The following is a 24,704-nucleotide window of genomic DNA, read 5'->3' on the forward strand; positions in this document are numbered from 1 at the left end:
AATGTGCATTTTAATTTAACAAGACAATAAATCAAACTCCAATAAAACATTCGCTTATGACACAACGTTCCTTTTGCGTTTGGATCGGATGCAGTTCTAGAGATGTAAATAAAAATTTTGAACTTTGGATCATCAAAAATCATATCCTATGATTCTAACAAGGGTTATAATGTCCAATGATGGTGCTAAACAAATAATCGAATTATTTTTGCGACTCTCCCTATATATTTGGGTGTCTCTACTATTTTGTGTAAATTCTTGTAGAAACTTTTACCGTAAATTTTATAAATATTGGATATATATGTTAAGGTATATAAAAATCCTAATGTTGCAATCCAGACCTGAAAAAATGAACATAAAATGAATTTTGTGCGAAACTCGAAATTAAACAAAATTCTAATAGTAAATTTTGTTTAAATAGTGTATACCCTGGACCAATATTTTCGCTTATTCAAACAAATGTGACGCGATGTTCTCAAGGAGCAATTAATCCGACGACCAAGAGACAACAATTACGACCAGAAAGCAATTTAATTAAAAGCTTGAAATCGTGTAGTAGAGCCGTGGAAAAATTACTCGAAAGGCGTAAATTCAAAATTAAATGACTATAATTTGTCAAATTAATTTTATTCATGCAGGCATTGTTTTGTTTGCGAGTGTTTCTTCGTTCGGTAACAGATATCAAAACTTGTATGTACATATTTTACAACAAGGTTATTTACATAAAATTATTAATACTGTGTTAACATTAAGAGACTGCAACTTATCTCCAAATCGCAAACCTGGGAGAGAGCGGTGAGAAGCCTTTGGCGAAAAACTTATCCAAGCTGTGATACAGGTGCCGATATACATTGCCTAATGAATGATTCTCGTCTGGATAGCTCTGAAACCAAAATAAATAGAAAATGAGCGACTTAAAATTTTATTCGAACCCAAACAACCGCATTCTAAATAAATATTATAAAAAGAAAAACATCTGCACGTCAATTGTAGTAGTAACCACAAGCGCATCGAACCAAAACTACGGTTAAACATCCGCCGTATATTAATAATAGTAATTTGACCATAGAAAGGAAAAGTCTTGACGTTTTCACTTAATGTTGTAATTTGATCCAGTAAATAAAGCAAACTTTTCACTGAATCACATTCTCAGTTAAAGGAAATGTATAAGTTACATAGCATATAGAACAATTGATAGAACTTCTCCCTTCTAGGATTAAGATGTTCAAATGCAGGTTCACACCACTATGCAGAATAACACTCAAAAACTTTTTTGGGTAGATAATGGTTAACCAAGTATCATATTTATAAACAAACTAAAATACTGAAAACGTTTTTTGAAAATTATCCTCGCTGGTATTTTGTAATTGCTCGTTTCAGTTTATTTAGATCGCGTTACACTATCTTTGTTGTTGTTACGTTTTATCTATTTTGAAAGCGCAATAACGCCCGCATGACTATTTCGTCACCGAACTTACAAAATGTAAGTAAGTGAAACTCAACAAAATTTTAAGAGGTATTAAAAAAAATGGTTTGTATTAGTAAACGTCACGGACAGTTGCGGTAGGGATGCCTATATTATATTGGCATAAACTTTGACCGTGGTTACATTGAATTAATTTGAAAAATCGTTTTATTTACAATACCCAATGAGGTAATCAATAACAATGAAGCAGAAAATATTAACTAAGTAACTAACGCTTTCGAATTAGTTTGAATTTGTCACTGCTTGCTGCTTAAATAAAGAAAGAATACAGCAGCAGCAGCAGTACCTAATACAAATATCAGTCACTGATGACACAAAAATCACATAGCTTCATTATATCCTTCATATTGGAGAATTGGAGAATTGGAGAATACCCGAAATTTCTAGCGGAGACAAGATTACCAGGAAAAAGATCAAGTTCCTTTTTCTGAAGGAGCGATTAACTGTTAATTATTGATGTACGCGGTTTTCATTTATAATTTGTCAGTCACCTACAGAGTTTATTAAAGGGGATGAGCAAAAACTGTTTACATAAAAGTTGTATAATTTTTCCTTTATTATCTTCTAAACATACCAGTAACAACACCTTTAAATTTTTTTAAATAGAACTACCTCTATATTTTTACTTAAGACCTTTTTAACCTGATTTCGAAAATATATAGTTTATTGGTCTCTGCTATGGCTGAAATAACTTGAGTTTATTATTCAAAAATAGAATTAGGTAGTAACCATCTTATTGTCACAATTTGTAAGTTTTAATGGCACCCTGACATTAATAGCGTCACGACTAATTTATGATATGTATTATCAAAAACAATGAACGAAAATGTATCGCAAGTTCGACGTGAATATCACCAATGTTTTCCGGAAAATTGTAAATATCAAAAAATTATATATTTTTGAAATCTGCGTACAAAAAAGTTTAATCCCGAGCAAAAATGTAGAGGGTTTTCCAATTTGTTTAATCTCTACGAGGATCATTTGTTTTTATTAAGTTTTATATAAAAAGTTTATACATAACCCTACTAGTAAACTCTGTCGTTGGCTGTGAAAATATAACTAATATAAAACAATCAATCAAACCGTTCTATTTGCCAGACTATATACAAACAATAGTAATTCTGCATTACACACTTGCTCGGCAAAAGTGTTATTATAAAAAAATAGATTATATAGGAACTGAATATACCTGTGGTAGATTAAATGAAAAAATATATGTTGTAAGTATACGAAAACTATTTTTACAAACTAAGAAAAAAAAATGAACACCCTGTACACCCTCAAGCAATTATGACGTGATTAACTAGAGATTTATTGTTTATTTTTTACTATACTATTACAGCTGTTTATGTAATGTATCTGCATTTAATTTTTTTTAACCGCTTAGCTAAAATTGGCAGGAGAATGATCAAATAAATAATGTCTGGCAACTTAAGCCGATGATTCCTGGGTCAGGTTATTTAATTATTTATTTCTCGTTTCAGTTTTTACATGATAGGTAGAGTGTGTTGTCTTGGTGTTTGACAGAAACCCCACTAAAAAGTAATTACGAACTTCATCCTAATTGTTACTGTGTAAACGAAACCAGCCATAAATTATTTATAGTAGCAGTAGAGGATCTTAGATAGAGAAAAAATCAATAAGAACTAAAAGTTCAGATTTTCACGAAATTATATATTTTGACATGACAATTGTTTCGACAATACCGTGTCTTTATCTGAACTTTTAATTCTTATTTATTTTGATAAATTGATTTTCATCAAATAAAGGCCTCCCCAGTTCAATTTTTAGATAGAGGCTGTTGCAACCAGTGAATTATTGAATAAAAGAAAAAAACAGTGATTTTCAATATCCTCTTCTACACATCAATAGGCTAGATATGAAAAGAAGGAAAATATGTTACCCTTATCAAAACCAGATACTTTGTATAAACTGAAAACTAAGCTCGAAGAAGGTGAAACTAATATATGCATAGATTGCGCATTTGTAGATAGAAAAAGCGTAGATCTGAAAACACACATATATAATTTACCTAGATGAAACTTGGTTCGATTCACATGATACTGTATCCAAAGGATTCCAGTAAAAATTATCATACAAAAGCACCTTCAGTTAAAGGAAAGAGCATCGCCATAATTCTCTTTGGGTCAGAGAGATTCATTCCAAACTTCTTCTTTCTTCGTCTTCTCTATGAAGAAAATTAAGAACTCGAGCTTAGATTATCACGAATTCAGAACTTTTTTAAAAAGTAGTTTCAAAATTATCTTTTAAAAAATATTCCGTTGCCATTGCAATGGATAACGAGACGAATTACAACCGCTTGCTACAAAATGCACTAAATTCATTATCTACAAAACTGAAATACAATATATACTTTGAGACAAAGTATACTAAAACAGATTCTTATAAGGAGGTTTAACGGGCTATATTTATAATTATAATTATAACATCTATTTATTTTTGGATTTATAATTGTAAATATTGAAAATGATTTATAGTGCACGCACCTTTGGACAGATTTTTACTCCACGGTAGTACCGTAAATTTGAATCCAAATTAAGGCTACTTGCTTCTAATATGCAGCCCTTACATATCTGCAATCTCTTTGGTCGATCTAATGGGCCAGTGTGGTAAAATCGACATTCTAGCGTATGTAATAGTTACCTAATTACAGCTAAATACCCACCTGCTGCGCGAAGGGAATATCGGCCCATTCCAGGGCTTTTACTAGCAGCATCGACTGTTGATAGTGGACGTTATCGTCAGCGTTACCGTGAATAATGGAGTACAATTTACCCCGCATGGCTTCTACGTAACGAGTTATGTCGGTGTTGTTGTAACCCAATAAATTGTCTTCGTTCGTGGGCAGGCCCATGTACCTTTCCGTGTATATCGTGTCTGTCGGAAAATATGCGCTTAAGATTTGTGAGGACAGTTGAGGTAACCGCTTAAACGAAAACGGATTATTTATTCGGGGTTGCATGCGAACAGTGCAATGGTTACCATTTATCACTTTGATTCGGCGGGATAATTAAGGATTTTTATGTTCCCTCTTAAAAAATTGAATTCGATTGAAAGTTTTAACTAACAGCCTATACTTAGATAAACAAATTGATGTATTAATTGAAGGAAACTTCGACTAGGCAAGATTACACTGCACTACAACTGATTTAGCATTATTATGGCACAGTTAAGCCTATTCAGATCTTTTTTTTATTGTTTTGAATAAAGTAACTAAAACTTATCCGAGGGAGGATGTGCTGGGCTTCCAAATAGAGTTCACCAGACGATATACAGTTCTTACGACATAATCCAATATTTCACTTTGATAATTTTTTATGAAGGTCTAACCGCAGGTCTACCTCGCTTGGGTTTCTCTTTGTAACTCCCAATTCCACAATGACGTTCAAGAACCGTACTTCAGTACTTCTTGCATACAAATGCTGAAAGCTGACGGATTTGTGCAGAGTTTCATCGGTGAGATTCTTCTATTATTATTAGTCCACTTGGTGCATAATCCATTCTACATCAAAATAATCACTCGTCAATGGACTCGTTCCCCACCAGTAGGGACTGTTTTATGAAGATTGATAAAAATCACACTAATATAAATTAATTTAACAGTTTAATTGAAAACAATTTCCCTACTCTTAAAATACAACAGTCCGCAACAGTTATTCCGAAGCCAAAACCATAAAAGGTTGTAAAAACGGTATATGGGTTGGTAAACTTTACTAAGCTATTCGAGATTTTTCGGTCAACCTCAAGGGGCTTGGGGTGCTGTTAATTTATATCAAGAACAAGATAAGAGCGCGACCGTATATCCAGTTCTGTTCTAAATAAAATCTTGCTTATCGAAGAATTTTTAAAATATGAGGAGTCCATGAGCTCAACTCAATGTATATTGCACACATTGAGTTGCAATAGAAATATGACCCATGAACAATAACAGATACCCTTTCACTTCCCGTCTAAATAAACAAATTTATAAAGATAACGGCTTTTTTTGTCTATTTTTAAAGGATACTCGTCGAGCTGTTAAAACTAGTGAGCGTTATTACCGTAATAAATGAAATTAGTTACTGGTGCCACCGCCAAAGCGAATTTGAAGACGCCTTCGTAATCTTTGATAAGGGCCCAGGTAGAAGCGAATCCACCATAACTCCATCCCCATATACCAGTGTTGCTCGCGTCAATGTATGGACAGTTTTGCTGTAGGTATCTAGAAATCGAATGGAAGAAGGTTATTATGTGACTTTTAGTCAGTTAGTTTATTCGATTGACTTTTATTTTTTATTTTCATGTTTTAAATATTTGTATTTTCTGTAAAGAGTATATCACAGTCTTAAAAAATCTATTCTATAAAATTAAACCCAAAGTTACCAGGATTTGACACGTTGCTATTCGTTAAATAGTAGCTTACCTAAAACCATTGACTAATTGAAGGCCACTGATTAGCAGGTCAAAGCGAGAAAAGAACTCAGGTATTCTAACCGAATATTATGTACCGAAACCCTATTAACTAATATAGCTGCAGTAAATATTTCAAAAATAATGCACCTCATCTTATTTTCTTAAATTTCATACACTAATCTGCTTTATTTTTTTTGAAAATGTAATAATATCTGAGAATATGAATGAGCGAAGCGTATCTTCTCAACTTTTTTTGCCGGCTTTAAAAGTGCTTGTTTTTCGCTATTAGGCAAGGCATCTATATATCTAGTAGCTATATAGGATTGCTTACTTCATTACAGCAATTTGGTCTTCAATCTCAACAGTGCCGAACTTGCGATAGATTTGATGCATTTTGTTGAGTCCGTCCCTACCGCTACCTCTTCCATCGATGTAAATGTAAATGTAGCGTCGATTCGTGACGAAGTAGTTTTCAACCCCACTTGAAAACGAGTCGTCAATTCTATTGGAGTTTGGACCAGCGTAGCTAACAACGGACGTAAATAGGAAATTAATACTGCTATCAGCTGCTATGATCACCGTAAAACATAAACTACAACTTTCAAAGGGCCACAGTATTACCGGTGTTGCAAAATTATTCATTATTTTCTTGATTGCAGTAAAATTGACCTGATATATTTGTCCGTGAAATGCGTTCCTGCTATATAGGGTGGCCTGTCTATCTCGGCGCACAAATTTACGCAAAAGCAGGGTGTTCACTTTTTTTCTAAATGAAAATAAATACCTGTAGTTTTTAAAATACAGCTGATACGTCAACCTTAATGATACCGTTTTATACACAAAGTCTTTGGTAAATAGTAATAGAAATAGTAAAAGTAATTTTGTAGTAAATTAAAAATAGTAATATTATGCTCCTAATAATTAGATTCGGGATAGACCAACCAAAACAGAACAGAGCAAAGCATTGATGACTGGTCAACGGTTTTGGTTGCGGTTGGTTGAGATTGTCTTCTTTTTTAAATAGGACACCCGGTTTTATAATAAGCTAACTGATTATTCTCCTTACCAATTTTTGTAAAAAATTGAAAACAATATGCGTCGGTTGTTGATAAGTCGGAATTGCTGACGTCTTGCCTTTCACCTTTCACCAATAGGAGAACGCATTCACCCGAAACATTGTTCATACCCTCCTTTAGCTCCGCCCCCCCTCGAACAGTGTATTAGCAGTTACGGACTACAATGCTATCCAATTTCAGTTAACCTCTGAAGAAGCCAACAGGGTGATTGGTGAAATGTCAGCGAGGTCGATTTATTAAAACTGACACAGGTGTTACATAGAACGCCCTGTGTATTATTTGTTTACTTTAAATTTAACTTAACCAGCATTCCAAAAATACCACACATGGTATCATTGCGCACCAAGAAGCTAGCCTTATGCCTAGACTACAGGTTTATCAGGCAATTAATTTCTAGGAAGTTTTTGAGCTAAAGCAGTTATTTAAAATATATTGCATGTAAGAAATATAAATGAAGGAAAAATTTTGGATGGACTTAACAAAGTGTGGTATTATCAAGTGAAAGCTTACAAGTCAGGCTGCTGCTACCAGGCCGACGAAAAATAAATGTGAAGAACGTCTACTAAAATTTTGTAAAATATTGTTTTTTAATATTTCTTAATATAAAATACACGAAACACATTTGCAATACATTGTTTTATCTTTTGAACATTCTTCCATTTGAACTATGTGCTAAAATTATGTAATAGTCCAAACGGATTGACAATTCTTCAAATAAACTTCCACAGGCTACTGTAATACATTTCACAAAACTTCTGGATTCCTCCTGGATCGGTTTTTGTTGAATCAAACTTGCTGACGTTTCGCCATTACGCACCACATATCAAAAGTTATATAGAAATACCACGTCAAAACCAGATTTACCACTTGTCTAAAAAACTCCTAACATCTTCGATCCGTCAAAGACACAATACGGCAAAGAATACATTGGAGACACCCGACGAAAAATATCAACTTGGCTCAAAGAACATGCAAGAGTCTTAAGACTAAGACAAATAAACTCATCAGCAATTGCCGACCACAATAACGAAACCGAACCGGAGATAAAATTTTCTTCTACAAAACTTAAATTCTTGCATGCAATCAATTCTTCTACCAACGACAAATCCAAGAGTCTATAGAAATCTATAAGCAACCTAACAATCTCAACCGAAACTCAGGTCGTTACCTGTCACCAATAAGGGAATTAGTCATCCGAGACGGTGTTTATGCCCCTAATTTAGTTCCGCCCCCTCAAACAATATATAAGCATGTACAGAGTAAAATACGAGCCAGTTTAAGTCAAGCTCTGAAGAAGCCAACAGGATGATTAGCGAAACATCAACAAGTTTGATCTACAAAAACCGACGCAGAAGTTTTGTGAAAAGTGGAATGATATTTTGCCTTTATGGAATACGGGTCCTTAGTCTACTTACACCAAAACAAGAGCTGGATGTTTAAGTTTTACGTCTAGATTTGGCGGAAGCAGCATTCTCACCCTCACCGTAAACTTGCCATCGACTAGCACCCTTAAATCTTGTATTGTTGGTCGCAGTTTCGCGGCCAGTCGTTCACGAACGGCCGCGTTATTTTGCCAAATTATTGTCTCGGTTTCCTGAAAAGAAAAATGCGCGTCGTAAGTAATACGAGAGAAAAATAACCTCAATTTTTCTTGGGGAAAAGTATTCAGCATAAGCTATGTGGTGACGCCAATTTTATTGAATACGTTTCCAGTCATATTAACTACCTTTGATCTGATAGCTACATCTGTAATTAAGATTAGAAATAAATGGCATTTCTCGTAATCGTAATTTCCTTTATAAAATTTTTAGTTAAGTAAAATTAATTTTACTTTTTTTCAAAATGTTCCAAAAATCCGATTTTTTAAAGAGCAACAAAAAATGATGCATTATGTGAAAAAAAGTCGTAGTTTGTTTCATACTACAACATAAAAAAAATATCCGATTCTGCAATAAGTCTGAAATTAATGATGCATGATAAATGAATTGCATGCACGCCCTTTATCGTCAATATATGAAATCAAAAACAATATGCAGTTCGATTTCAATAATCGTTTTTTAAGTCGTCACTTAAATTTAACCTGAATACTTAAGAAATTGCCATTTTCTTGGACCTGGACTGTAAATGGACTGGTCGCGATCTTTTCAACGTTTTGCAATGCAATTCCTTTTGCCTGTGTATGTTTTATGTCCAATCAAAAACTGATTTTGTGTCCTGACATTTTAGGTGTGTCATACTTGATAACGTATTGTGACTATTGGAGATTAAACTTGCAACAGTTACATCTAGTTGGAACTAAATTTGTATAACAAATTCTAGGGAGCTTAGGGAGGAAAATGCCTCAACAACTTTTAAAAATAAATTAACAGAATTCTTCCTTCCTTATTGTTTCCACACAATGGAGGAATTTTTGAACTTGAAACGTTTCAACATAATATACATTTTCAACTGTTTTAAATAAATCATATATTGGATATAACATGAAACGTTGTTGCAAACCACATTTAAGTAATCCATTTCAAGAAATAAAATTTTGGACTAACACACACTATACTTCGAAAATTGATTCGGTTCATCTTGCGGTTTAGAATGAACTTAATTTAGTTCATTAGTCTAATCTATCAGTGCTGATTCAATAGCCAAGAAAGTGTGTTTTGTCTTTATGAGAGTAAAAATATTAAAAATTTATATATGTTAAATTTCTTCGAATTCATTACTCTAGCCTATCTAAATTTGTTAAGTAAGTTACCTAAATTATTCCAATTAGTGAAGAGAAAACTATTGGTCATTACTTACAGCCTGCTTCAGACTCTCTATAGTGACATAAATTGGATGAGGCCCTCGACACACTTTGACAATAGATGAAAATTGGGTACTAAATGCTGCAGATGCGTACTTGCAGTTTTCACCGTCGACCACCATACTACAAGTCAGACATTTGTCTTCTGAGATATTCGCTATGTCAACGACGTAGATATGTTGCTGAGAGGGAGTGTCGTTTGCAGATCCACCATAATATCTAAAAAAAATCGTCTTCAGTCTGTTTTTAAAATTTTCCATTTCACTTTTGTTAGAAAAGGAGCTGTTGAAAGTTTATGAGATTTCTTCGTTTTAGAGAGTGTTCTCTAATTTTTTTGTGAATATATTTTTTATAGCCTATTTACGTTAACCGTTAAAATTTGTTTGTATATATATATATATATATATATATATATATATATATATATATATATATATATATATATATATATATATATATATATATATATATTAGATGGATGCCTGCAATATTTATTTCATTTAAATTTCATTCAATTCGTTCAAGTAACATCGATGGATATGCCTGCTGCAGAATACTGGAAACAAATAAACAAAATTTGTGGACCATCCTTCGAAGTACGTGTGGAAAATTATAAAATTAATTTGGAGAGAGATATCCGTATATAAAGGCTGTTGTTAGCCGCTTGAAACAGTAAAAACAAATTGAGATCAGTATTTCATAAATCATCATAGTTTTGGCCGATCCGGTATATTGTTTTTAGAATGATTATCTCACATTAACTGGGGGTGAAGATTCAAAATAATTTAAGGATATTGTAAAAAAATCAGAATTTTAAGGATAATAGACACTTTTGCGAATAGTCCTTAAACATTGTTCAAAGCTTTCGAGTGTTAATTAGAATGCGCCACTTATTGCTATCTTAGTGTAATTAAACTACAACACGTTTTCGGCAATAGAGAAGTAAAATCGTGAGCATTGAACAAAATTTTTGTAACGGTTAACGCAAATATACTATAAGAAAATATATTCACAAAAAATAGGTTTTTAAGTTTCAAAATCTACTTTTATTTGTCTTTAAAATTAGGGATAGTACTCACATTAACCCGCTAACTTCATCCCACCCGTAAATAACAGTGACAACTCTATGTCCGTGAGTTAATCTAATTTGATTATTATTTCCTACGTTGGTTGAAACCAGGTGGTCGAAGTAATCATCTCCTTCAGGTTGGGGCAAAATTTCGAGCCTTCTTGTGCCGTCGGCGCTGTATTTAGGAATTTTTGGTCGTAGCCAACCATTTTTTTGCTGATAGGAGGTCTCCTGAAACGGGAAGAACCAAACTGAAGAACATGAAACCACTCTAACGGGGAGTAACTTTACCTCTGCGCAAGAGCCGTCTAACTTACACCTAATTATCACAGATTCGTTTTGTATTCTGTTGGTTGAGATCATGGCTACTTCAGATGCAGACACCCAACTTAAATCGTAGAGTACATAATCGTTGTTACTTTCGCCGTTTTCTATAGTGCTTATGAGGTCAAATTTGGTGCTGATTTTGCTGCTTGTGTCGTAGACGTAGGTTTGTACCACCGGATTTGGCGTTCCGACCTATTTAAAAATGAATTCTGTAAACAAATAGTGGAAATAACTATACTTTAGCACCTTGGGATATTTAATGGTGGCTATCGTAGGATACTGGTCGCTTAACACTCCTGGCTTTCCATAAACGAAATAGGAAAAATCTGCTACATTTGTGTCATTAAACATAGCGTAGGCTATCTTCGTTCCGTCTGGTGAGAACCACATAGCAGAACCGCTTCCCAAAACCTCCTCTAAAAACTGCAATCTTATGCAATTTTGAAAACAGATACCGGCGATTCCAAACCTTCATAGACCCAATCGGGTACACCATAATAGATAACCCCAGGCACACCTTTTGCCACGAGGGTAGGTTCATTGATGTCGCTCGGTGTGGACACGTAGTAAATACTATTTTCAAATACGTACGCAAATCCATGGCCGTTGCTATCGAATTTAGCGAGTTGAAGAGCACTTCGATTATGAACTTCGTAAAACTCACTAAAAAATGTGCAATATAAAAACTTTTAGTCACATTGGTGCAATTATTTTTAGGAAACAAAGATTTCTGCAGTTGGTCGTAGCGTTGCTCTATTTACACTTACTTAGAAGTTTTATCGTAAAGGGCGTAGGATGCGGTCGTGGAATGGCGGAATATCTACAAACGATGATTTTTGAAAATTTAGTTTTAGACTATGAAATATACTATATTTACCGAGGTTACATTGTACCGAACTAAAATGTACTGCATGTCTTTGGAAATCGAAATCACCGCAGGGGAATAGTTTGCCTAGAAATATTAATCATCAATTGCGTTCTAATAAATTAAAAAGTCGTTGAAGAAATGTAAATGTTGCAACTGTTTCGTTCCAACAATCTGATGCTAATATCTGAATATCTGGTGCAACCAAACTAAGCAATAATATAGTGTTTTTAAAGTCGCATATTTATATTTTTAGTTTTCGTCCATCTACCCTTACACAAAGAACAAATGCCACAAAAATTGTGTCAAGAGTTTCGCGTTCATAAAATATATTCTATTTAGTTTTTCATGGATGATATCCAAAGGGAAGAATTAAGCCTTATTAACGATGTATTGGCTCTTGTAGGAGTGAAAAAAGACAAAATTACTATACTTTTTATCGACTAAAAGCTTAAACTCTACTTTTTTTTTAAGAAACTTCCACAAGCTACTGTAATTCTTTTTACAAAACTTCTGGATTCTTCCTGCGTCGGTTTTTGCTGAGTCGAACTTGCTGACGTTTCCCCAATCATCTTGTTGGCAAAACCGACGCAGGAGACATCCAGAAGTTTTGTAAAAAGTCTTAAACTCTACGATTACTGAAAATTTGAAATTACGTATTGTTAGCATCAGAGCATATACACTAGATACAAGAAAATATTGTCTTAAAGTTAGATTTAATTATTTGAAATCGGGTTCAGTCGAAATCTCCAGTGAAAAGCTAACAGCAAGGAATGTCATCGATATCAATATCACACATAGCTGTAGTGTCTTGAGCATAATTAATTCTCTGAACTTTCAACAAACTTCTTCGTTTTAATGTGATATTTTTCTAGCATCGATTTATCATATTTTGTAAAACAACGCATTGTGCGAATTATTTAAAGTCATTCTTATACATCTGATACCTACCAAAGTAGCTGATTCTAAGAAAACGTCGGACTTCTTAGTGAACATATCGTATAGTAAATAATTTCCGCTTCTATCTGCATACACAAATGTGGAATCTAAAACAAAATACTCTTTACACCGAGACAACGTAATTTTTATAGCAGGTCAGGCTTCAGTCGAGGGGCAAACCACCTTTTTTGAAAATGATTCCTCAAAATTATAAACAAAAAAGGAATTACCAACAGTTTTTCAAACTCCCCCGATATTGCTCGAAATACACACGAAATATGCTGAAATTCTCAATAGTATTCGAAGAAATATCGAGATATTTTTAAAAACCGATTTTAGGATCTTACAAAAAAAAAGAATATTTTTAGAGCTCCAAAAATGTTATAAAAAAAGAGAGGAGATTTCCTATTTCTTACATTTTTCCATTTTCGGAAAAAGGAGCGGGTACAAAAAATTATTTTAAAAATTTTGTTGGTATAATATTTGTATAAAAACAAAATAAAGATAATCAGTAGGTAAAACAAGCTAAAAACAGGCACAAACAAACGGTTGTCTATAATAAAACGACGGTCGACTTGTTTATATTGGTATTGATATATATATATATATATATATATATATATATATATATATATATATATATATATATATATATATATATATATATATATATATATATATATATATATATATATATATATATATATATATATATATATATATATATGATGACACTATATTCCGGGATATCATCCGTTCGCTCGTTGAACTCCGACTGGCATCCTGCATCCGACTGGAATCCTGCAGACGTTTCGCCAAAATCTCACTTGGCATCTTCAATGCTCGCGCTCCGAAAACATTTCGAACACTCAGTGTGGAGCGCGAGCATTGAAGATGCCAAGTGAGATTTTGGCGAAACGTCTGCAGGATTCCAGTCGGATGCAGGATTTGCAGGATTCCAGTTGGATGCAGGATTCCAGTCGGAGTTCAACGAGCGAACGGATGATATCCCGGAATATAGTGTCATCACATTTTTCCATCCGTGAATCAATACGTGAGAATATATATATATATATATATATATATATATATATATATATATATATATATATATATATATATATATATATATATATATATATATATATATATATATATATATATATATATATATATATATATATATATATATATATATATATATATATATATATATATATATATATATATATATATAAAAAGATAGATAGATATAGATAGATAAGAAATAAAAATAAAAACAAATGACAAGTTGAAATAAGTAAGTGACAAGGTTTATCATAAATCATGCTAAAAATATGACAAACCCAAAAATTGTAGCGATTGACCTGAACAATCAACATTTCCTGTAATATTAAATAAAACTTGGAGAAGCAAAGAAAAATTTAAAAGTTTGTATTTTTTATATAGAACAACCTATGTTTTAATCAAAATCTTCTATTTCTTCCAGATAATATCCTATTTAAAACTGCTTTGCTGTTTAAATTTCCCACTTCTAATTAATCCACTGTTGCAGATATTGAGGTTAACTTCCAATATGAATTAATTGTCAAACTTTTTGTAATAATAATCAACCAATTTATTGTGAAAAGAATTGAAAGGATTTTTTTAACCGTAGGATTGCTCTAAGTGAGGGATAAGAAATCCAATCACCAGTTTCATACGCTCTCTACACCAATTGGGAAAAGTATATAGCAATTTAACTAATTCTAACTACTTTACAAAAAAAAGTATGGCCAGCTCGGGAATATTTTAAGAAGAATACACAATAATGAAATAATTTATTATTATTATATTATGTTCTTTGTCAATTTGTTTGTCTTTTTTTTTTGTCATGACATATTCGATTATTTTCCTGAAATTGGTAACTAATTGCGTTCGATATTGATGGATAAATTTTCTCTATTCATTAGTTTAATTTGCCAGGGACATAGGTAAGACTGTATAGGAACAATTCCTGGAACTTTTATATATACTTCAGGATAAACCCTGTAGATGAGGTGTTAAATTAGAATCAGGCACCCAGTACTAAACTTATATCTTGTTTTTGTTTTTTATTAAAAACTAGAACCAAAGTTCCGATATGATACCAGAATAACATTTTACCTGTCAGCCATGTTCCGTTCCACGTAGAACTGGAAAAAGTCCCGCTAAAATATTCATCTAGGGTAAACGGAGTCTCTAACTGCGCGTTACCTTGCTGCGCAATGAAGAGGAATGATACAATCTGCTAAAAATGCCTGATGATAGATCAAAAACGGCAGCAAAGTGCAATTTAAGCATAACTAGTAAAATAAATGTAATCCGATTTAAAATAACACAAATACCACATAGTCGGCTACCTATAGTTAGATCCATTTTCATTCTGATTATATTTCTCTTTATTTTTCCTTTATTAATTTACAAAACTTATCCATTGTTATTAATCGATCATTATTGTCATTACCACTTATAATATATCTTTATATCTTGCTTTAATTGACATTTTTAATTTGAGTGTTATTAATATTTTGTATTTGTAAATTTTCTTTCAATACTTTAAAGCTGAATGATACAACAGCACTAAAAGTGAAACAATATACGTGTCTACAAAATCGAAATGATTACTTACATAGTGCACAGTGGGTCGAAACATTTCGTTAAAACGGTAATATGATATTTACCCGAACAGAAAAAGAAGAACTAAAAATGAACTTGGCGGGTTCTTAGTTTTAAACGATAACCACAGTCCAATTGATTGTAAATTTCTTCGTCTCAAACTTTCACTACGAGCTGTTAATTTACTTCCGCATTAAATCCCAAAATCTTAAACTACCTGCTATAACCACATTAATTAATTGAACTTGAATTAAACTCAATCCTGAGTAAATAAATACCCCAAATAAAATTCGATTTGATGGCACTCAAGTTTCGAAAAAATAAAACACGTTGTTTATTTAATAAATACATAAATTTCGCAAATTATAATTTTTATTTACAACTATGTCTACGCTAATATTCATTTTAATATACTCTACAATGGTGATCGGCCTTATTTACTGACGTCCTTGGTTTACAATTTTTAAATAATCGTAAAGCTTACCGTTTGCCACGACATTGTTCCAGCGTATGCAATCACACTATAAACATTAACAAATATGTTTTACGTTATGTAAAACAAAATCGCACTAGACATTCACAGATTTGGCGAACATTTTATTACAAATCATCCGGTAAAACTTTTATGGAACTTTAATCCAGAAAAATCCCAGATTACAACGGTTAATGATAACTAAATATGCCTTATTGTAGGTACTGATAGCAAATAAAGCACTGAAATTAAACGATAAAAAAGCAAGTGGTACATGGTCAATGGAAACAGACCGCCTATACATACATTAGAATCTATTAAAATGAATTTGGAATTTCAATTGTTGAAATGTATCGACTATATTTTATAATGGTAATTACAAATACAATTTGTATTAATCCACCCATCGTTGTAAATAGAGTTTACGACCGTTTTTTTAAGTTAAATTATTTAGAACATGATATTTTGCGATATAATTTGCCTATTTACTACAAAATCTGCGGTAGATATTTTTTATTTTCTCCATATTTTCATTTGGTAAGTTAAATTTCACTATTCACTTTTAATTTAATTTGTTTGTACCCATGTCCAATAAACTTATTCCAAAATTATTTTAAAAAATGTATTTTTTAAGTAAAGCATTTATTTCAGAACAGGTAACTTGTGATCACGTGTGTTACACATTAAGATTAATAAAATTTTATGCATTACGTGTATAACATACTTTCACATTTTTGAACGCATCCCCATAAAAATGAGTTTATGATATATAATAACGCGATCTCTAAGAAAACAACTTGCGCCATCTAGTACACCATCCCCCGAAACGCATATAAAATATCGAAACCAGTACTGTTTAGTACACATTAAGCAACATAGAGAGCTCTGCTTGATGAAATTTAAATGAAATACAATAAAAATTAACTTTATATATTTTAACCCGTTGATGTGCATATTATGTAACGGGTATTAAGAAAATTATAGCTTTCGAACTTTTTTCTTCAGCCTGTAAGAAAATTATTTTTCTTATCACTTGGGACATTTTTCACTCCTAAAATCTTACCATTAACTATGCAAAACTAACATCTTTGCATTTAAATATTGATATAACGCTACATATACATACAGGTGTTTATGCAATATTTAAAAAAAATGTTTTAATCAGTGTTCCATAAAATGAGAAGAGAAACATTCTAAAAACATATACAATTTGTTTAATTTTCATTTTATTTATTATATATATTATATTTTTATTATATAATTACTTTACTAGTAACAAAAACGTATTCTTAAGTAAGCAAGGTATTCAATCGTTTACTTTAAACTATTGCACCAATTAATTTTATAATGAGTTCTCACTAAATAGAGACAAGTTAATGTGTATGATTAACAAAAATACCACATGTAAACTTAAATTGATTTAACTCCTTCCAATTGGCAGAGCAGTAAAAGCTGCATACAAGAAAATAGTTAGATATAGCGTGTTCACATTGGAAAATCTCCTTAAATTCGTGAAATTGGGAAAGCGCCTTGTGTCAGACTGAAAGAACAACCAACAACAAAGAAGAAAACATGTTCTCTTTGGTATTTTCTTTTTTTTTTCCTGGGAACCTGGCATTATAATTAAAGAAATATATAACATATATCGTAATACGCAAAAATATATGGAGTGTTGCATTTAAAATATATGGTTTTGTATGGTCACGCTTTGGTGAAATACATTCTATAATTGAAATGTCTATTATTTGATTTAATACACCCCCAATGTATTACATTCACTACATTTATTAGAGGACTTTGTCAAACTTTTGATCCACCCTGCCCATATATTAGTAAACAATAACATAATATAAAATGCTCTCTCTGTTAGGCCGGAATCTTTTAAAACCGTAATAGTATATACAGTTAGAATTATCTAATGTATCTATAATTTGTCTGGTCATATTGTGAAATAATTTTGAAAATTAAATGCACTTCAGATAGACCAGTAAAACGAGTCTCGGACCACCTTGGTGGAAACAATTAAAATTCAGATTTATTTTTTTAAAAAATCGCGGTCAGCATTTATGACGGTCATTGTTGCCGATGGCGCGTCTCATATAATCGCAGTAATTTACCATGGAAGGTGAAAGTAGGTTTTTTTAAGTTATGAAGAAATGATGTGAAGAAATCTTTAAAAATTATTTCAGTTAACGCGGTACACCAGTGCGATGAACGTTCAGGAGTTTAAAGAGTTCGCGAATGCGTCAATAGATTATCTCGCGGACTATTTTGAAAATATAAGAGACAGGCAAGTAGTATTGAATCCCGAATCATTCATGTTTCGATATATATCGTTACTATGACACGCACCATCTAACCCACCATTCAGTTCATATCCCATAATATTAATAATAATAGTAACACACTTTCCTTGAACTTCAACAAGTATTTACATCACGTAATAATTTCACTTTTCATTATCGCACAGTGGAACGAAGTTTAATTAGACAAATATCACGTTTCCCTGAGATTACATAATTTGTTTTTGCTAATTGTATGTTCTATTTTCATTAACAATTTGATCAAAAATGTTTTCATTTTTATAAAATTGTTTAATATAGATATTCCAATTAAGAAACACTTTGTAAGCTATAGGTAAAAGTAAAAGTTAAAATGTTTTTTGTAGACCTGTGCTATCAAATGTCGAACCAGGTTACCTCAGCCAAGCGTTGCCGAAAAATGCGCCAAACGAACCGGAAAACTGGCACAATATTCTCAACGATATAGATAAGATCATCGTCCCAGGCTTAACACATTGGCACTCTCCATATTTCCACGCATTTTTTCCCACTGCAAATTCATACCCTGGCATTATTGGAGAGCTTTTCATTGCTGGCTTGGGAACCCTCACTACTAACTGGGTAAGTTAAATTTTCAAGAGTTCAAAGTTCAAACAGCTGCTCAAACATTTAAAATAAACATTAAACATTCTAGTACGTATCCATCATTAAGGCACAAAGCTTGTATCTTATATTTTTCTTGTAATGGTCAAATCCGCAAGTGTTCTTTTATTTTATTTGTTAATTGGGATATGGAGAAATTTTGTAAAAATGTTATGTGCAATAATCTAATATATATAGCAGTGTTGTAATGGATCAACGCTTGAAGTAGTTTTATTAATTTTTTTTTTTTGGGACTCATGAAAATATATATTTCCTAAGTCATAACATAGGACACTAATCTACATTTATAGTGCCATATAGTGCGATCTTTACTTACCTAGCTTATTTTTTCCTAAAAATTAATTAGATTCTGGGCATATTTTGACAAAATAGTCTGCCGAAAAATGTCATATCTAAACTGAAATTGTCTGATTGACGACGTATTGGCGGCCATATTGATTGAACGCGACGATGTCTTGGTTGAAAGATGTGAAATTGGTTGAAGGCAAGTCTTGAAATGACTGGGCACGCGCATATTAAATATCTCTTCTCAACATTGTTTCGTTCGTTTCGAAAGTTCAAGGTCTCTATGTATGTAGTAGTAAAATACGTTTTTTTTCAAAAATGATATCAGGCAACTATCAACAGCTGAAAATTTCAACTCTTTTCATTTAGAAAATTCTTTCTTTGGTATTGTCTCCAAATTTTATACATATTTTTGTCATCGGCTATTTTAGGCGAATCATTTTTGAAATTTATTTATCAAGTATAAGCTACATCGCAGATTTATTCATGCTCGCTGTTTTTTTTAGGAATCTAACCCAGCATGTGTCGAATTAGAGACGAGAGTAATGGACTGGCTGGCGAAAATTCTTGGATTGCCAGAATATTTTCAAAATATGGCCGAAGGACCAGGGGGAGGTGTAATCCAGGTAAATATAGTGATTTCCAAAAACATGATATATTGCCATTCATCTCCCTATTTGGAACCAGGATTTTACGAACAAATTTGGTAACATTTTGTGTCCCAAATTGCAAGTAAATAAATACATACATTCGGTATATTTTTGTTATCCTAATCGGAAAGTAGATTAAATCTGCAAGGAAAAATTGCAGTTCGTCTGTCTTAAAGTTCCAAGTCCAGTAGTTTTCGAGAAATGGCCGGTGGCTACTGAAACAGTTTGCGCATATAATTTTAATTAAACAGCGTTTATAGCGTTGTTTATATCATCTGTCGATGATGCTAAAGTGGTTTATGAAGTTTATGGAGTTGAATTTCTTGGGTGTGTAAAATTGGAATTGTATTTAACAGGAAAATGCTAACAAGCTTAATACCAAAATAGATAGTAAAGTAGCAATAATGAAAAAAAATCATTTTTTTTAAACAAATACAGTTAAATAAAATAAAAACCTTTAAGCATGGGCTAAAATAATTTAACTTTCTAACCGTACGCTTGTCGTTCAAGTTATTTGAGATATTCATACAACAATGCTTTTCGTGCATTCTTTGTAAACAATATATTATTACTAATTGTTTAGAAATCCTCTACTAAATGAACAGTTCAGAAGTGCATAAAAGCTGGTCAAAGTTGGATATTTTTGTACAAAAATGTTTATTCATTTTGCTAAAATAAAACATAAATTAATGATAATAATGTGTAGCAGATCTCAGGTCATAACTTTTCTTGTATATTTATGGCATTTGAATAGTTTGAAGGGTAGATCGTAACTTACTTCTCTTAATCGATCCGAACGACATTCATGTTTAAAGGGTGCGAGTTTATATTACGCAATGGAAGAACAAAGTGAATGGAATATATTTAAAGCAGATTTTTTTTTAATGAAATTCGACTATTATTCTTGTTTGCTTGTTAAGTTATTTATAAGTAATTGTAAAACCTGTTGAATAACATAAATGGACACGCGAATAACAAACTAACCAAAACTAAATAGCGGAATGACATTGAAATTCGGTTTAATATCTTTAAAATCAAACTAATCAGTAGTACTTTTTGAAACATCTTTAAATTTGTAAATACAGAAAATTGTAGTAATTCGAACAGATTATTTATTTTATTAAGTATTGATATTAGATTTACATAATAGTCCACTGTACCCGGCGGTTCATTTGAATTTCTGATTGCACTAATAAGCTAATATTTCGTACTTCTGTCAACGAAAATGTTCATAAGTGAGAAACTTTGATGCGGGAGAAAATTTGTCGGTAGAATGATTTCGCAACTTTTGCTTCTAACCGATAAATCTTTGTTCAAATCGAAGCCTTAAAAGAGTGGTTCTCCACCTAAATTTTGTTAACCGGAAGGTTAAAGAATTGATACCATCCTAAAACTGTAATAAATTATTCCGAGTGCATGATTATTTTAAAATTTACTTAAAATGTACTTCAAGTCGATTTATAACTAAAAATATTATTTAAACACACCATCTCAGTTATAAATTCAGTTTTAAAAATCATCCAATTCCATCCAGTTTTTCGATCCGCCTACTTATGAAAATTTGTACAGAGAACACAATAAATATTAATAATCAGAAATCAAAAATTGGCTTCTAGTGCGAGATACAATTTTGCAAAAATATCTGGAAAACTTATTGGACACGCAAGAGTTAAAAAGAAAAAATCATTTGGCATTGAGCATAGACCAAAACTGATAGCGAATTTTTATCGTAATTTCAGAACGCAGCGAGTGATTCAACTCTGGTTGGAATTCTAGCTGCCAAACACCGAAAACTGAAACAGCTTCAACAGGCGGGAACCGAACTAAAGGAATGGGAAATCAGAGGTAAATTGGTCGCCTACACATCCCGGGAATCCAACTCGTCGGTAGAAAAATCCGGACTTCTAGCGTCGATAAAAATGCGACTGATACAGACGGACCCGGCCGGAAGTCTTCGCGGCAAAGTTCTATTAGAGACGATACAAAAGGATAAAAATGATGGATTCATTCCGTTTGCGGTGGTGGCCACTTTGGGGACGACAGGCACATGCGCGTTTGACAATCTCGAAGAAATCGGTGAAATATGCAGGGAAGAACGACTGTGGCTACACGTGGATGCAGCGTATGCTGGTACCGCCCTCGCCTGTCCCGAGTACCGCTATATAATCAAAGGTATTGAATACGTAGACACGTTCAATTTTAATCCACACAAATGGATGCTGGTAAACGCAGATTGTTCAGCGATGTGGTTTAAGAATTGTAGCGAAGTTGAAGATGCTTTCAAAATTAAACCTACTCTAGGGGAATCACACCAATTGCCTGAATTAGAGCACTGGCAAATACCGGATTGTAGAAGATTTAGATCGCTAAAATTATGGTTCGTCATTAGGTCTTATGGTATAGAAGGAATACAGAAACACGTGAGACATCAAGTCGCTTTGGCGAAACATCTGGAACATTTAGTCAAATCAGACGAACGGTTTCAGATCATAATATCGAGTTTGGGAGTAGTGTGCTTCAAATTATTGGGCGGCGAAACGCTAACGAAGAAAGTGCTCGAAAGAATTAAATCTAGAAGCAAAATTTATATTATGCCTTATTATTATCAAGATGAGCTGTTGTTTAGGTTCGTCGTTTGTAGCAGAATAACGGAGCTCGAAGACATCAACACCACATGGAAGGAAATAACATCCCAAACCACAGAAGTGATGAAAGATTGCAGCGAACATGATCCGGAATATAAGGGATCAAGCTACCAGGAGGACGCAAAATACCAAAGACTTTAACTTATATGCACAGTTCTTGTGATACATACAAAAATATTGGTTTCCATTGATCATTGTCATCCTTTCGTCAAATCACTATTTTAAATAATCTACATCACTTAAGTGTGATAGTTTTCAATAAACTTTTAAATCTTGAGATAATTGCTTTCTTAGTACCTGATTTCCATTGAAAACGTACCGTTGTTCCTCATTACCATTTTAGGCAAAACCAAAGAGTATAAGATAGAAGAGAAGTATTCCATTATTGGCAATATTAAGAAGCGTACACGAGTTTCAAAGCCTCCGGTGATTGTGTCCAATCGTGAAAACGGAAAATGCGCGGGACGTACGGTTCAATTCAATTTAAAGTTTAAAAGGTAAAATGTGAAAAAAACAATTCTCGAAATAGGTTTAATTTTTTTTTATTAAAATATAAATAAAGTGCTGTTATCTGTTACAAGCTACTGTAGTATTTTCAGTATGGCGCATTACTTTAAACCGCCATGACAGTACTTTAGTACTTGGACACAAATAATAGATGGCATTCGTAACAGTGTACGCGACCTTCCCCTCTCTCTTATTATATATTTTAATTATATTATTAATCCTTTGGGAAAAACCATCCAGCTACTAGGTATATACAGGTCTTAACTATGCTGATGACTTTTGAAGCGAACATCAAAAAAATGTTGAGACCTTGCGGCGTTTATAAAATATGGCCGCAGACAGTTCGTCAATTCTACAGTTTTCAGTGTTTACGTGACAGTATTTGCCAAAATTTCCCAGGTTCCATACAATATTTAAAGAAAAAACGAGTAAATTGTATGGAGATCGCTGTTTTTTAAAAAAAAATGAAGTATAGCACAGGTTAGAATGTGAAATTAAAATAAATAAAATAAATTCTGACTCTATCTCGCAAAGCAGAGCGCTGTTTAAAGTGTTTCAAACCGCGCTCTGAAGAAGCCAGCAGTATATTTAAAGAAACGTCAACGAGAGTCAATATCCCACTCGGGGAAAAACCAGAAGAAGGTTACCTGCAAGTTCGACATGAGTCTGCTGAAGTTTGTTTGACAAAAAAAAACAATTTTTACAAAACAATGTTTACGTAAAAATCTTTCCATGTAGAAAAATTATACCAGAAAAATCTGTCTAAAAAATTAAGTGTAGCCTTTTGGAAACCGACCTTTGTGTGGGCCTAGAAAATATTTTTAATAAAAACAAAATCGTAATCAAAAAGTAAATATAAAAGCTATTAGAGAAAAAAAATATTGGTTTTTCAGAATGGACTTAAATTATTATTCCTTTTCAAATTCTAAAAACATACAACATTAAATTTGGGTCGATCATAGGCTTACCAATTAGCGTTTAGGAGATACCAATGCTGAACACTTTACAAATAACCACACGGTTAAAAATCGATGAACAAATAAATAACAATAAATATTAATCAATTAAATTCGGACTTTTTTGCTTTTGTGTATTTTTGGGGCTAATAGTATGAACCTTTCCATTGCGTAGTCTGACTGTTTTATAAAACGTAAAATTAACTTTTCCTTCGCTCTCAAACCAAAGAAAAATAATACTTACTGCGACTAGCTTGTAACTCATCGTCACTGCACCTCTAAAACGAACACACAGACAATCTTAAAACGTATGTTGTAAATCAGCAGATTGGCGCGTATTTTTTTCGTGATCGTCAATATCCTTCGAATTCTCAACAGCCCTGAACTTTTTAAGAACCTCAAGTAAATATTTGCATTATCCGCTATTCACATATCGATGTTGAACTTTAAAAACGGAAAATGGAATTCACAATCTCATTATTTTATTACTTCCTGATTTTAATAACTCCAAGGTGGGTGGACAATTATATCCTTTTTTGTTGCGTATAAGGAAAGTGGATGTTATTTTAATGCCATCCCTATTCTTTACTAGCGGGATTTTTTTATGCTTTCATTAATTATTAGGTTTTAAA

The 24,704-nt window shown here is 32.5% G+C and overlaps 2 protein-coding genes across 7 annotated transcripts; one reads left to right on the forward strand and one right to left on the reverse strand.

The window, feature by feature from the left end:
* Window positions 1-620: 620 nt before the first annotated feature.
* On the reverse strand, window positions 621-24,355 carry LOC132696358 (venom dipeptidyl peptidase 4-like). Of its 6 annotated transcripts, none has more exons than XM_060661139.1 (15): window positions 24,317-24,355; window positions 15,121-15,244; window positions 12,988-13,082; window positions 12,049-12,123; window positions 11,939-11,991; window positions 11,641-11,834; window positions 11,418-11,587; window positions 11,136-11,363; window positions 10,855-11,075; window positions 9,772-9,994; window positions 8,391-8,569; window positions 6,231-6,425; window positions 5,548-5,708; window positions 4,173-4,384; window positions 621-883 (listed from the first exon to the last, which is right to left on the reverse strand). In XM_060661139.1, exons 1-15 carry the CDS (start codon window positions 24,335-24,337, stop codon window positions 764-766), a joined length of 2,271 nt encoding a protein of 756 aa, XP_060517122.1. In that variant the 5' UTR covers window positions 24,338-24,355; the 3' UTR covers window positions 621-763. The 6 variants fall into 6 exon arrangements, 5 of the variants coding, with proteins under 5 accessions (XP_060517122.1, XP_060517123.1, XP_060517124.1 ...); XM_060661140.1 differs by having other exon boundaries at window positions 15,121-15,241; window positions 24,317-24,351; XM_060661141.1 differs by lacking the exon at window positions 24,317-24,355 and adding an exon at window positions 16,097-16,324.
* On the forward strand, window positions 18,295-22,810 carry LOC132696204 (aromatic-L-amino-acid decarboxylase-like). Its single transcript, XM_060660912.1, has 4 exons — window positions 18,295-18,374; window positions 18,753-18,987; window positions 19,821-19,940; window positions 21,704-22,810. The coding sequence occupies exons 1-4, from the start codon at window positions 18,295-18,297 to the stop codon at window positions 22,748-22,750; spliced, it is 1,482 nt and encodes a 493-aa protein (XP_060516895.1). The 3' UTR covers window positions 22,751-22,810.
* Window positions 24,356-24,704: the final 349 nt, after the last annotated feature.

The sequence above is a fragment of the Cylas formicarius genome, unplaced genomic scaffold, assembly GCF_029955315.1.
Source record: "Cylas formicarius isolate icCylForm1 unplaced genomic scaffold, icCylForm1.1 PGA_scaffold_1__22_contigs__length_36826433, whole genome shotgun sequence".
Classification (NCBI taxonomy): domain Eukaryota; kingdom Metazoa; phylum Arthropoda; class Insecta; order Coleoptera; family Brentidae; genus Cylas; species Cylas formicarius.

Bases quoted from the DNA above. Each gene is read 5' to 3' on its own strand.
- LOC132696204 (XM_060660912.1), top strand. From the start codon at position 18,295: ATGAACGTTCAGGAGTTTAAAGAGTTCGCGAATGCGTCAATAGATTAT. The intron at 18,375-18,752 runs GCAAGTAGTATT...TGTTTTTTGTAG, and splicing joins TTTGAAAATATAAGAGACAG to ACCTGTGCTATCAAATGTCG. The intron at 18,988-19,820 runs GTAAGTTAAATT...TGTTTTTTTTAG, and splicing joins GAACCCTCACTACTAACTGG to GAATCTAACCCAGCATGTGT.
- LOC132696358 (XM_060661139.1), bottom strand. From the start codon at position 24,337: ATGAGTTACAAGCTAGTCGCA. The intron at 15,245-24,316 runs GTAAGTATTATT...AGGCATTTTTAG, and splicing joins TGAGTTACAAGCTAGTCGCA to CAGATTGTATCATTCCTCTT. The intron at 884-4,172 runs GTGGGTATTTAG...TTTTGGTTTCAG, and splicing joins ATATTCCCTTCGCGCAGCAG to AGCTATCCAGACGAGAATCA.